The sequence below is a fragment of the Amphiura filiformis genome, chromosome 12 (genome assembly GCF_039555335.1).
Source record: "Amphiura filiformis chromosome 12, Afil_fr2py, whole genome shotgun sequence".
In the NCBI taxonomy this organism is placed as follows: domain Eukaryota; kingdom Metazoa; phylum Echinodermata; class Ophiuroidea; order Amphilepidida; family Amphiuridae; genus Amphiura; species Amphiura filiformis.
This window is the reverse complement of record NC_092639.1, coordinates 53,495,016-53,508,975: the sequence shown is the minus strand read 5'-3', so window position 1 is coordinate 53,508,975 and position 13,960 is coordinate 53,495,016. Positions and strand designations below refer to the sequence as shown.

At 37.2% G+C, this 13,960-nt stretch overlaps 1 protein-coding gene across 1 annotated transcript; it reads right to left on the bottom strand.

Moving 5' to 3' along the window:
- Positions 1-7,146: 7,146 nt before the first annotated feature.
- Positions 7,147-13,758, bottom strand: LOC140165420 (uncharacterized). Its single transcript, XM_072188725.1, has 4 exons — positions 13,572-13,758; positions 12,484-12,630; positions 11,316-11,544; positions 7,147-8,291 (listed from the first exon to the last, which is right to left on the bottom strand). The coding sequence occupies exons 1-4, from the start codon at positions 13,743-13,745 to the stop codon at positions 8,194-8,196; spliced, it is 648 nt and encodes a 215-aa protein (XP_072044826.1). The 5' UTR covers positions 13,746-13,758; the 3' UTR covers positions 7,147-8,193.
- Positions 13,759-13,960: the final 202 nt, after the last annotated feature.

Here is a 13,960-nt window from a genome sequence, read left to right as displayed (position 1 = left end):
AACATGAACTCTCGGGGATAAGTTCAAAATAAAACGAACCATTTTGTTTTGAGTGATTTGAAGCTTACGTTGACTTTCCTTTGATAAACCAGTAAACCAGGAGGTGCTACAATAATCTAAATGACACTGCAATAATGCAGAGCAGAGATTTTTTCGAAGCTTTTGGTTGAAATATTGTGTGTGTCTATATACAAATTTGAGCCTGCCAATAGCTTTCTTAAGAAGAGAATCAACCATAACTTCCCAAGCTAGATGTTGGTCTAGTGTGACACCAAGGTATTTTATGGATGGGACAGGATTAATTGTATGACCATTGTATGAGATGTGGAAATCAGAAGCTTTTTTAAGTTTTCTGTGCGAACCAAATAAAATGAGCTCGTTTCTCTGAGGGTAGGGGTCTGAATCGTGATCATTAAATGGTACAGAACGACTGAACATATAGAGTATTCATTTATGCATTACGTTGCACTATTAAGGGAGCTTCAAAGCTTCAAAGTCGAAATTTTAGCCTCCATTTTCCCCCTCCCCTCAAGATGTGGGTGATAGCGGATATTTGTAATGAGTGAATTTTGTTTACAACTTATCCTTTAAATCTTTTGAGGAGTGTATATTACAGACTTAACATTTAATATGGAATATTTTTTCGCAAAGTGCCAAGACTGGACTGGAAGGGAACTGCATGAAACGCACGGGCTAAATATTACTTGGGGTGTGTCGGGAGATGACGTAAAATAATTGTTTGACAGAAAATGTGCTTTCTATTAGTTTACATTATGGCGCTCAGAATGTAGTGAATTAGCCTAAAATGGCGGATTTAAGAAGAGTAAATTGATTTTTGTGGGGAGTAAAATTTCTGAATTCGAGCAACCTTATTTTGATATTATCAAATTTATTGAGATTTGAAGTGGTATATGAACCTAAATACCAATAAGTGTTCATCAGAACTGAAATGCACTTGTAATCTACAAGTTTTGAAAGGGGAGGAGCTTTAAAAAGTAATGCTATTAAAAGTGGTACGCACTCAGAAAGTTTGAATGGCCCATTGGTGTCAAAGGTTATAAACTTACTGTACACAAGGAAACAGCATGGGTTCATTGGACACACAGGAATCCGCACAATTGTTTTTATACCCGTACCCTAAGTTTTTAACATTTGACCCCAGGGGGCTATTCCAACTTTCTGAGTACGTACCACTTTTAAGAGCCATATTTTAAGCTCTCCCATGTTGCAAGTGTATTTCAGCTGTGATGAATGCCAATTGCTGACAAAGTTTAGGAAATATCACCTCAGACTCCTATAAATTTGATAATAACAGAAAAATGTTGCATTAAGTCCGAAATTGTGTCCCCCACAAAGTTCAAATTCAGCCTCTCCAAATCCGCCATTTTAGGCAAATTCGCGACATTATGAGCACCATAAATTACACTTATGGAAAACACGTTTCTATCAAACAATTATTTACACCATCTACCGACACACCCCAATTAATATTTATCCCGTGCGGTCTATGCAGACTCCGTCCAGACCAGTCCTGTAATTTTGCGAAAAATATTCCATATTAAATGTCAAGTCTGTGTCTAGAATTAACATTTATTTTAATTATAGACCACTTGTTCAGTTTTTGCAATATTAATAATGGTACTTCAAGCAGTAATATTCGAACATCTTATTTATCAACAATCAGTTTGTTGCGAGCGATTTTGTCTGTGCTTGGACCATGGAGTTGTAATATTGGACTTTTTATTTGAACCAGTTACTGAATTGATATATCTGCATATGCGTAGCACTGCTCTAATATGTCTGAGCATCCGACCATACCGGTGCCATTTGGACAAATTTAATTTTCAAATTTGATTTTTAAATTCTCATTCCCCATTTAAAACGGTTGGTGCTACATATAAATAGCAATATATCAGCTATCTAAAAATGTATTGTGATGATGTTTAATGTCTTTAAATAGGTTTTAGGGGTTAACAAATTCATATTTTGCCTCCCTAAATTACTGAGGTTTTTCAAAAGTCTTTTATTGGAGTCCAAAGAAAGCACTTAGAGCACTTTGTGTTTGAACTGTTTTTCTTTGATGAATAACCATTAACTTGCTTGCATGTCATGCATGTTGTACTTTGTTTGTATTTTGGTAATTCAAATAAATATTATTATTACATATTATCTTACATTAATTGCTACAGCTTTGATTGAGTTGAAGTGGATGATGTTTTCATCATCATCCTCTTGGTCTCTTTGCTCAGCTACAGTATCATTTGTCCATCTGTTTTGACAATTGCCAACTATATATTGCATCAAGTGAAGCAGTTGAACATCTACATCTTCCGGAATCACATGGTGGATCTGTCGGACAACCACAACGTATCATCCTGCGTATGTATGAAAGTGCCGGTTGCACATTATCTGGTTATGCCCCAGGCATCAGTGGCTTGTTTTCAGCCACCCCAACTGACATGAATTCAGATTAGAGGGATCCTGGTTTAACAATCTCTTCCAGATGCTAACTTGCAAAGGAGCTCGTTTTACATTTTCAGCAAATACCTGTTGTTGGTGGCAAGGTCTTCAACTTCGGTGTGGTTGTCACTTTCTGTTTTGTAACTTTTGACAACCAAGTAATGTACCAAACCTATGACATCATCTTACTTACCTTGCTTCCATAGCATGCTGCAACAGAGGTGATAACCTCTGCAATTATATCATCCATGACTTTCCATGTCACCCAACCTGTCTCACTTATGGCCCTTTGGACGCACTTTGATAACAATTACCTTAACAATTTCCCGAAGATATGCAGTATATGCCACAGTGTAACAACCAGAGAGGGCATGAGCAGCCAGAAGTTGTGGTACAATATCTACATGCTTCTTTGAGGTTGCTGCAATATTTATTTTTGGACGTTTGGAACAAGCACCTTCCATAGAGAGGTTACAGGTAATATTGCTGTCAATGTATATAGCAATATGTGAACAACTGGAACACATCAGTGTGTGATCCCATTATGACGTTGATATTCTTAATCTCTTGGTTGGTAATGAAGACGACTTGCTGGGATATTATAATAATTATTAGCTTCTTCCTTCACGGCTTGTATTCAGACGATGGTGGCCGACATTATTTAATGCGGCAACAGCCAATATCGTAAGAAAAACAGACACTATGACGGCAACATTGCCTGGACGTTGGACGCAATTATATTCCCCGAGTCGAGGTGCGTTTTTAACTCTATTGGCCCCGTTACGGAAAAAGTACACAAAATGTACTTCCCAGTGCAATGTACACATTTTCGCATGAAAATAAATAATTCTGGATTCAAATTGGATGTGAAGAAAAGAAATTCCCTCGCTGGGATCGGATGCGAACCGCCTGGGCGGCAGGCGAATCTGCTAACCACTACACCACACGCCCATTGATACCCACGAGGGAATTTTTCAGTATATAATAATAACATGTCGTTGCCACACACGGGAAAAAAATCAAAAAACAGTATTTACAATGAGGTTCACTGTCCAACCTCAACCTCAATTATTTGAGACATTTTCGTGTTTACGACGTCAAAATTCAGTCAATCTTGGCCGCCCCTGGTTTGTGGGACCAATGAAGATACAGCACAACACGTTTATGTATTGCAGTGTAGAAAAATGATGATGAACCTGATGAAAAAGTGACCATATCACCCTCTTCGACAAAACCGTTTTTATCATTGTTACAGCTATTAAAGGGGCGTGCTCCGATTTTTCATATTTTGTTTTCCATCTTAGATTGATACCTACCATTAAAACAACAGTTTTTGATATGAGAAGCAGAAAAGCACCTATAACAATGACACGTAGGATAGTACATACACTTCCGGTGTAACCACAAATCAATTACATTTTTGTTCACACCAATTAAACGAAACATGAAAATTGTATCTTGGGTGTTAAATTTCACTGGAGTAATGAGAATAACATGAGCTTTCTTTCTGATACAAAAATCTTAGGTTTGATGAATTAAAATAGAATGGGGCTGTCGATCGGGTCACGGACCTTTAAGGACACTCGGGTGTACATAGCGAATCGTGTAAGGTGGCAGCCAGTGTCAATAAAAACTTCAATGCTTTAGATAAGGACAAATATGTGCCACATACAGGGTGTATCAAAATGATTGGTACCAATCAGCTTTGTCGTCTAATGAAACGCCTGCTTCTTCCAAATTCAACATTAGATCCTCTTGAAATGGATACAATTTCCAGTTTTATGACCTTTTGTTAGATAAATCTACAAATAAGATGGATGTTATACTGCATTTGATGGGGAAGTCATGGTCATGTTCACTGGATATTGATTGGTTGGGTACCAATCATTTTGATACATCTTGTACAGGGTGTCCCTGAAAGAACTGTATCGTCAGAAACTTAATTGTTTGGGTATTTTAACGCCAAAACTAAGCATAAATAAATAACTGGTGTGGTTGAGGAATAAATCAGCTATATAGCTATTTATATGTGGTGGTGGAATTTTGGTGGCCATATTGAATTTTTATGTGAATGAAGCCAGTGGCGTAGCCAGGATTTTTCAGAGGGTGGGCAAAGGGGCAAGACACTTTTAAGGGGAAAAAACGTTTACCAAAATGGGCAAAAATGTGCTAAAAATACAAAAAAAAAGACCTAAAACTCTTAAATATCAGGCGGACAGCATCCCACTTGGGCCAAGTACTATGCCCTCAGATTTTCTTGTTCATCAAAGTATAAATAAAAAATGAAATATTGGGTTCAAGTTTTTATGAGGTTGCGCAGCCGGCTGGTTATCGCGTTAATTTCTGTTAAAGGCTGCCTTTTGTGTTAGACATGGTATCCTAGTTATGTATTCGAAAATTTTTTTTTATAAATGTGCAGAGCATGGCACTGTGTTTGCTTGGCGTTGGCAGCGAAAAATAACGGGTTTTGCAATTAACTCCTTCAACATGTTCAAATCAGGTTAATGGTCCACTGTGGTGAAGAGGCCTCAACCGTAAAATTCAGAGGCTCTTCAAATAATCATAAGTGTGGATCTTGCGGTATTTACTAGCAAAGGAAATGAGGGGATCAGAAATAGCTTATTCCATGGTACAGGGTACGGATGTTAACAAGTAGTCCTTGTGGCAGTTTTGGATCATTTTCTAAAATGATCGATTTAATGTACAGAATTATACATGTACTACATTAATAAATTCGATTTAATAGTTCCAATATCCGGAGGTATCTACCTACTGGGTATTTGGCATGGGTATATTTACCGATGTCCACTATGTAATCTGAATATGAATATAATAGGAAAATGAGAAAGGTATCAGCCATTTAATTTCTTTTGACGCGCTAGATGACTGCCTAGCGAATTCATGTAAGTCCGCGGCATTTTATATTCTCTCCATTGGTATTATGGAGCTTTTTATTTCCTCCTCCGAGGAGATGATCGTGTAGAGGATTGCCTAGCGAAATATTTGTCCATTGGTATATGGAGCTTTTCCTCCTCGATAAGGAGTTGATCGCTAGATGAGTGCCTAGCAAAATAGTTCCCAGTGTGTTAAGGGGAACTCTTGGGTTATAGGCGCAACAAGCTTCCCAGTAATTGTTGGGAGGCTCGGTCGGGTATTTACTCCGTTCGAAAAAGTTGTCCAGAAATCATTATTTGGCTGATTCAGGAATTTTCTAAAAACATTGCTTGAATAAATTATGCGTTCTTTCTGAATGGCTGACCAGAGGCCCAAATTTTGGTGTAAGTGTTTTCGTCATTTCAGTGTCTGGGGATAATAAGGATTCAGAAAAATATACTTTGATATATCTATGATGTATGGTTATGGAGTTATGGGCAAAAGAGTAACATTGTGACGTCATAGGTCCGATTTTTCCCTCGCTGGGGGTGAAAATGAAATTTGCTCTGATTTTGATGTAACTGGCCTCAAATCATTTGTCTTGTTGCAATAAACCAGAAAAAAGAATAGTTTTAACCATCTTGGGTGCTTTCTTATCCCGGTAACACAACAATTTGTCAAGGTCAAATTCAATTCAATGGGACTATATATACGAAACATCCTACATAGCGCAAAGTATTATTTTTCTGATTTATCATAAAAAGACAAATAATTTGGGACCATTTACAACAAAATCGGAGCATTTTTCAAATTTGTTCTCTGTGGTGTCAAAATTAGACCTATGACGTTACTATATTACATTTTTGCTCGTAACTTTACATCGTACATAATATCAAACTATACTTTTTCTGAATCTTATGACTAGAAGAACACATTGCTTGTATTTTTAATCAAGTCCGAGCAATTTTGAACTTGACCTCTATGTAAAGTTCAATGCCCTTTTCTCACCAAATAAGGGTGCTGTTGAAATGCCTCCATAGCCCTATTATGTACTGTATCTCTGCCAAATGTAGCAAATTTAATATGATTTGCACAATTGTTACGGGAATTTACTGGACCAATATCATAATGTTATGAGGTGAGATAAGATGAAAAACGTTAGGAAGCAGCTCTTGACGGCCGTGGTAGATTGATATCTGTTTCTTTCTTTGTTGGTTGGTTGGGGTTGTGTTGGTTGGGGTTGTGATGTTTCTTGGGGTGATTAACAAACCAAAAATAAAGTCATCACTTTGTAACCTGTCAAAAATGCGAACCAGATCATGTTATGACAATTTGATTTATACGGTTGTGTGCGCAGTCTTGTTAGTTCCGTTTGCAACTTTTGAACATGTACCAAATTTCAAATACTGATATCACGTTTTGACAATTAAGAGCTTTTGGTGGCAAAATTGTGGCATCACGTCTCCACATTTGAGCTAACAAGATATGACGGGTTATATAACATCTTATAAACATGTACTTTTGTTAATGGGACTTAACCGCTAGTCCTATTAATAAAATGTTTTCGAGTCCAAAAAATAAAACGGGGTTCGCTAGTTCGAAAAGTTGATTTAGAAAAGTAAGGGTTAGATTTAGAGTTAGGGTTGATTTATGGTAAGAATTAGAGTAAGGTATAGGGTTAGGGATATTTGCGGCACGTTGGACTTGCCACAAGTAGGAATAGCGTACCTTAGGCCCAGCGACCCTTAGAACTAGAAACGTTAGGATCTCAGGAATCAATCTCGCAAAGCTCTTATTGCTTTAATTCTTCAGTTTTATTTCATCATTTTTTTCAATTTCATCTGATTCGCTCACATACGTTCAAAACACAACATAAAAAGAAAGTCCTCACTTATTAGTGGTATCGAATTGGAGATAAATTCTGCACACATCCGTATCAGTCAAATTGTCATAACATGAGCAGTTGTAGTTTATGATGAGTTACATAAGTGAGGACTTTCTTTTTATGTTCTGTTTAGTACTTAGTATAAGTATAAGTATTAGTGTACAAATGCCCACTTTAAGGGGGTACTACACCCCTCGATGAATTTGTGCCTATTTTTGCATTTTTCTCAAAAACTAATAACATAATGGTAACAAAAGTTATGTATATTATAGGGGCAAGGAATCCAATTACTACACTGGAATTTCAGTGACCCAAGAAAAGCGGTTTGTTATTTATGATAAGAAATAAGGTACCGCTAGGATGTACCTCTTTTCTATCATATATACTGAACCGCTTGTCTTCAGTCACTGAAATTTCAGTGTAGTAATTGGATTCCTTGCCCCAATAATATACATAACTTTTGTTACCAGTGTGTTATTATTTTTTGAGAAAAATGCAAATATAGTCACAAATTTACCACAGGGGTGTAGTACCCCCTTAAACAATTCAATTTATCACAAAGCAATACTATATAACTGTTAAACTTTGACTACAATCATGTACTTGTTCATGTGCTGTATTTGATATTATATAGATATTATTATTGATATTATATGTAAATCAATTACTTCAACTTTTATAAACCATGAGTTCGGTAATTCAAGCAATTTCGTTTGAACTTCATTCTGTGTTCAGATGTTAACTATCATTTTACTGGTTTTGAGACGACGGAGTCGCAATAATGAACAGTTATTTATTTGCTTCGCAAAGTGCGATACATTCTCAGATTTAATTATACAGACTTTAAGGAGAAGTATGCATGTATTTAAAATGTCCAGAATATTTTTCTTACGTACCCCTCCTTTAATTATTTTATACATAAAAATCAAATAAAATAAATCTCCACAACTAGTATGAGATATTTTACATTTATGTTAATTAATAGCGATGTCTGCACATGCCCAGAATTGCTCTGGTGTGTCTGAGCATCCCACCATACCGGTGCCATTTGGACACATTCCCCAGTCGTTACCTGGTAAAAGTGAAGGTTAAGAGTAATCAAATATCCAGCAAAATGGTTATGTGTGTTGACTTGTTCGCAACGCTCGATTTGTTCATAATTCTCGCTATTCGCAATAAGGGCGCCGCCAGCGGATTTGCGATAATAATCGTGATGTATCATGGGAAAAGGTCGACATCAAGTCCGCGCAATACGAATATTACCATGCTATTACATAGGAACACGTGACAATATTTTTTAGTTTGTCAAAATAAAGGTGTTACACGCGAATCGATACTCAATAATACTTAAAAATTTGTGATTTGAAATGTGCACAATTAATTTTTTTTTTTTTTTTTTGATGTAATACCGTTATATTCCCATGATACATCACGATTTTCCCATGATGCATCATGATTACATCGCAAACCGCTGGCGGCGCCCTTATTGCGAATAGCGAGAATTGAATATAACAACATCACAAGAAATAAGTCCCCATCTCAATATTTCGCCATAACATCGTAAGATTACATTTTGTACCAATAAAACTAACTTAAAAATAAATATATGGCTATTTACCAAGTGTTGTGTGAAAATGAAAGATATCAATGACGAATCCGCAAAATGGAAGACAAAAAGATATTTTTCAAAAGTCACAAAAAAGGCCTATGCTTGTCACAAAAGTTGATTCATTGCTTGTTACTAATGGAAAATCACACGTGGTTGAGTGAAGTTTTAAAATTCCTACCAAATGAACATTAACTATAGACGAATCCAAATACACGCATTCCTACACCTGACTAGCAGCCTTTAGTTGGGTAGCCGTCGGCTACAATGCACTCAAAATGTGAAATGATTCGGCCTTGGCGGAAATTTTAAACTGCATTCCATCACCCGTTTTACACCTTCCGCGAAAACACAGGCAGACAAAAGAATAACACAATACAGTTCCCTTCGACAAAACACACATCATGGTCTATTCGCTGTTGAAGTGACATAATAATCGGATTAACTTACACGCGGTATCTATGGATTGATGTACTTGCGAACAAAAGGACTATATGCATGAATAGATGCGACGGGATTACCTGCGGAATTATCTCCATTATATATATTATTAGCTATTATTCTATTAACCCTCCTCGTCCTTGCATCTTCTCTAGGTGTTAGGCGGCTTTTATTTGCACAATTGGACGCTCAAAGCACCAGGTTGGTGCTAGCGGCTACCCAAAGATGTCCGACCAAATCCTGACCATGACTTGGCTACTTGGATTCGTCTATAATGTGTAATCAATTCATGATCATTCAGCCATGCATATCCCCTTCTTGGGCCAGAGCTCAGCACTAAGGTGGCCAGTCCCATTTCTTGTCCCAATACACCTTGCCGTTAACAAGCATAGGCCTACTTTGTGACTTTTGGAAAGGTCAGTTTTTGTCTTCCATTTGGGCTCATTCAGCCATGAAGTCATGGTGGACATCCTTTATATTCACACAACACTTAGTAAACAGTCATATAATTATTTATTTCTAGGTTACTTTTATTGGTACAAAATTTTACCTCACGATGTTATGACGAAATGTTCAAAGGTGTACTTATTTCTTGTGATGTGTTTATAATCTCTCGCATGCTTGTTTACTATTTGTAAAATCAGAAATAACTCATTTCACATACTCTTTATGCGACATACAGGGTGTCCCACAAAATGTGGGCCAATGACTAAGGTGACATGTGCTACCATGAAATGAGATTTAAGTCGCAAGTTGGTAGTTTCGAAACGTCTTGACTACTGCGTTGGTGTTCTTTTCTTTTAACACGCACCTGTTCACGCCAGAAGTATGTCTGCGTGTCCTTTGTGAACAGGGGCACAATGGGCCATTCACGAAGGACTTACTAGTGGCTTATACATGTGGCGGTAAACAAAGAACACCAACTCATTCAGCCAGAATGTCTCGAAACTATAACCTTGCGACTTTATACTCATTTTGTTGTAGCAGGTCACATAATTTGAAATGGTGGTCACCATGGTTACATTCGATATGAGTTGGTAGTAACATACCCTAGTTACGAGAGATTAAAATGTTGGAAATGCAAAGAACTGAAGAATGTGTCTAACGTGTAGAGGGGGAGGCTTTTGGTACAGCGAATATCAGGAATACTTCATTATTTGAGTTCAAGGTTTCACTAGGTTGGGGTAAGGTGTCTAGAAAATGCTGACCGGACTGTAGGAGAAAGTTGCAGAGAAGTGCTGACCGACAGAATACCACAGGCAAAGAGCACAAAAATATTCCAAACATTAGACCATAAGATCATATTACGTGACATGAATAAAAATCCTTCACGTGACCTATTTCTAATATTTTTTATTGATCTATAAAGCCTTTTTTAGTCTCGCCGTCTTATAGACTCCTTCCTTTCCCTACTGTGATTTTCATCTGTACAACTTTCTGCAATCACCATTTTCTGAACACCTTACCTAAACCTGATAAACCATTTCCTTCGCAATAGACGATTTTAAGAATATTTATAAGCGATAGGACCCAACAATTTCATCAGAAAATCCACATTTTGGGGATACTGCAATATATTTACGAACAGTGTGTGAGTAGCTTATTAACCGCTATTTTTATTTACAACATTAATGAAAAATCAAATTATTAAGGGTATACGATGTATTGTTGGTCGAAGCAGCCAAAACAAAAATTGATTTTCATTATCTGAATCAATATAATATTGAAAAATAACACTTTGGTGTTTTGCAAAAGTTCATTCTACAAATCATATACTTTGAAAACTTGCTTAACTTATTGTTGTTAATGAGTAATATACGTTTTTACAAAAGTGTTGTTGTTTCAGCCCTCTCTACAACATAACTCAAGAACCGCAGAACCTACAAAAGTATATCTGTGATATTTGAATTCTTCTACACGCTCGCTATGAATTGAGCAAGGCAATTTTTGCTAAAGCTCACTACCATTCGCAAGATGCCGTGAACTACTATTTTCTGCTGCTTCGACCAACAATACATCGTATACCCTTAAGGCTACTGTTTATATTACCTGTATTATATTTCCACCGAAGAACACACGCTTTACATTTCACCCCAGCAGGAAGTTGAAGCTGGAATTTCAGGGAGCCTTTAGTATCTCCGATATTGACTCTTGTTTCGCCCTTATGATTCAGCAAAGTGTGTGTAAAACACTCATGCGTAAGTGTTTCTGTTGGTTTGTCGTCTCTGGGGCACAAGTGGAATTCTACCCATCCCAGATGGTTTTGGGTAAGCTCAATCTATCAAATGAAAAATAATAGACAACAAATGTATACAAGAATTTGGGGTTTTAAGGTTACATATTCAGTGGCGTATCAGGCTCAGTTGTCTGAGGGGGGTAGATAACAAAATTCACGGTAAGCATCATTTTGGCCCGTGTTGCCACAGTATTTTAATTACACTATTTTAGCCCAAATTAATTTTCTATTTACCTGGCCAAATTCACCTTTACAAAATTTAAGCCCAAAAATAAAGGTAAAATTTTATGTTTACCGTACAATTTTTAATTTTATACTATTGGGGGGGGGGGAGGAGTTGAAATAATTGCTTTTCGGGCTGAGTTAGCCAATCAAACCATTGAGAGTGTTAACTTCCTAAACCCCCCCCCCCCCCCCCCCCCCCCACTACAAGACTGGAATAACTTTTCCCATGCCTAGGTTTTACCATTATCACAAAGTTTAAATTAAAAAAATGATCACCATGACAGAAGTAACAAATTAACGCACCCAATGTTCTAAATCAAACCTTAAGATATGCGGAGCACATGAGTGTTTCGTTCTGGTATTTTGAAAATTTGAAAATGACAGCTCATCATGAAAATAGTGCATTGGCCCATTTATGCCTAATACTTTTGAATTTGCCGTACATATTATAGTCCGGTATCTACGAGAAGTTAATGATGACCCCCGCCCCCCCCCCCACCCACCCACAGGACTCTACCAGAGTGTGCTTGTTAGCCAGGTTTGAGCAACTTTGAAATTTGACCACTGTGTTGACCTTTAACCTTGAATATGGCCCTTATATATTTGCTTGACAGAACCAGTAAGTGTTTACTCTCTCTAATATTTCGTCCTGCACGTCGGAGTAGGTAAGAAATAGTAAAAATTTACTGGTTTTGTCAAGCGAATATACCAATTGATTCGATGTAAAACCTGGTGAATTTATTCATTGATACTTACTTCTACTTCTATCATCTGTCCTGCCAAATATTCTTTTACGATATAACCGTTATCATATCTGCCATAATCCTCGTGATTTCTTGGTTCACTATCTGGGTAAGGGTCTCCACAGACACCGCACTTACCGCCATTCTGTTCCCATTGAATCTGCAAGAAATTTAAAGTGTCTCTGATTGGCTGATTTCATGACATAATCATCTGAATAAACCGATAAAAATAGAGCTTTTAGGTCTCTTAGCACTGTTAAGCTTAATCCCTTTCAGCCCAACTGGTTATTCTTTAAAATTCGATTGGCTCTGTGTAACCCATAGTTTCAGAAGCCGAAAATGTGGCCGGTAGTGCCCATGAGGTTACAGCCCGGGGGTTACAAGCGGTAACAAACAATTCAGCGCCGGTTTACATCTGCTTTCAAGATCGGTGATTCGTTGTTTGGTTATCAAACACTTCCTTTCCCCAATAAAATTTGGGGAGCTGCAAGTGGAGGTTAAAAATCTTTTAAAGTGCGTATAGGTTTGCGCCGGGTTCGGTTGCCAGCCTAGTTGATGCGACCTGTTTGTTATGATTGCAAACTTACGGCTTGTGTCAACCCTTGAAATATGGAAATTTTGCGACTTGATTACTGATTTCTCCTCCCCAATTTAACACGGAAATCTTTCTTGAAGATTATTATAAAGTCTAAAATATAAAAGAAAATATATACTCACAAATTTGACAAATCCAACTTTGACCAATATTTTAGAAATAGCCACCGAAATGGCCAAAATGGAGTGATAAAGTATTTATGAAAGTTAGTCAAAGTTTTTTAAAAAAATGGCGTTCTTAGATCTTGATATCTAGTTTTTAAAAATTCAGAAATCTGACGTCACAGTGGAATTCGTCACATTTGTGCTATTCTAAGTATATTCTGATATATTTTAGGCCAATGTTTAACAGTAATGAGGCACGAAAATCTCCATAATTCCAGGGTTGACTCCACCCCTAAGCCTTATTAAAACACATAATTAGAGCAATACCATATGCCATTGGCTTAACGCCGCACCCTTATTGCCCTAGCTTCCACATCACAATGGAACCCATCACACACTTACTCCTCTGCCGCCACAGTACAATTCGACATCATTGTAATCTTTCTTCTCCTCGGGCACATCAAAGCCTCTTCGATGCTCGGTACCTCTGCCTGGTGGTTCCCACAATCGTCCATGGGAATCAACATACACTGTGGCAATAGCCACCAAGAAAGCCAACAGTAGTACTTTGAACATGTTTCGCTGCACAATAACCAACAACTCGGAGAAAAGGAAAGAAAGAAATGCATCAGAAGCAAACAATTTATGATACCCAAAAAGAAACATTTCACGTCATAACACTGTCAATCATAACGTCATTGAAATTATATGATACATCGACGATATTTCTGCGTTAATTGATAAAAGATATGAATCAGTCAAATCTACCAGGGATAATAATACAAATGAGT

What these genes read in the sequence shown, in the direction of transcription:
- LOC140165420 (XM_072188725.1), bottom strand. Translation starts at nt 13,745, where the DNA reads ATGTTCAAAGTACTACTGTTGGCTTTCTTGGTGGCTATTGCCACAGTG. An exon ending in GACAGATGATAGAAGTAGAA is followed by an intron (nt 11,545 to 12,483) that starts GTAAGTATCAAT and finishes TTCATTTGATAG; the next exon opens with ATTGAGCTTACCCAAAACCA. An exon ending in TCGGTGGAAATATAATACAG is followed by an intron (nt 8,292 to 11,315) that starts GTAATATAAACA and finishes CACTTTTACCAG; the next exon opens with GTAACGACTGGGGAATGTGT.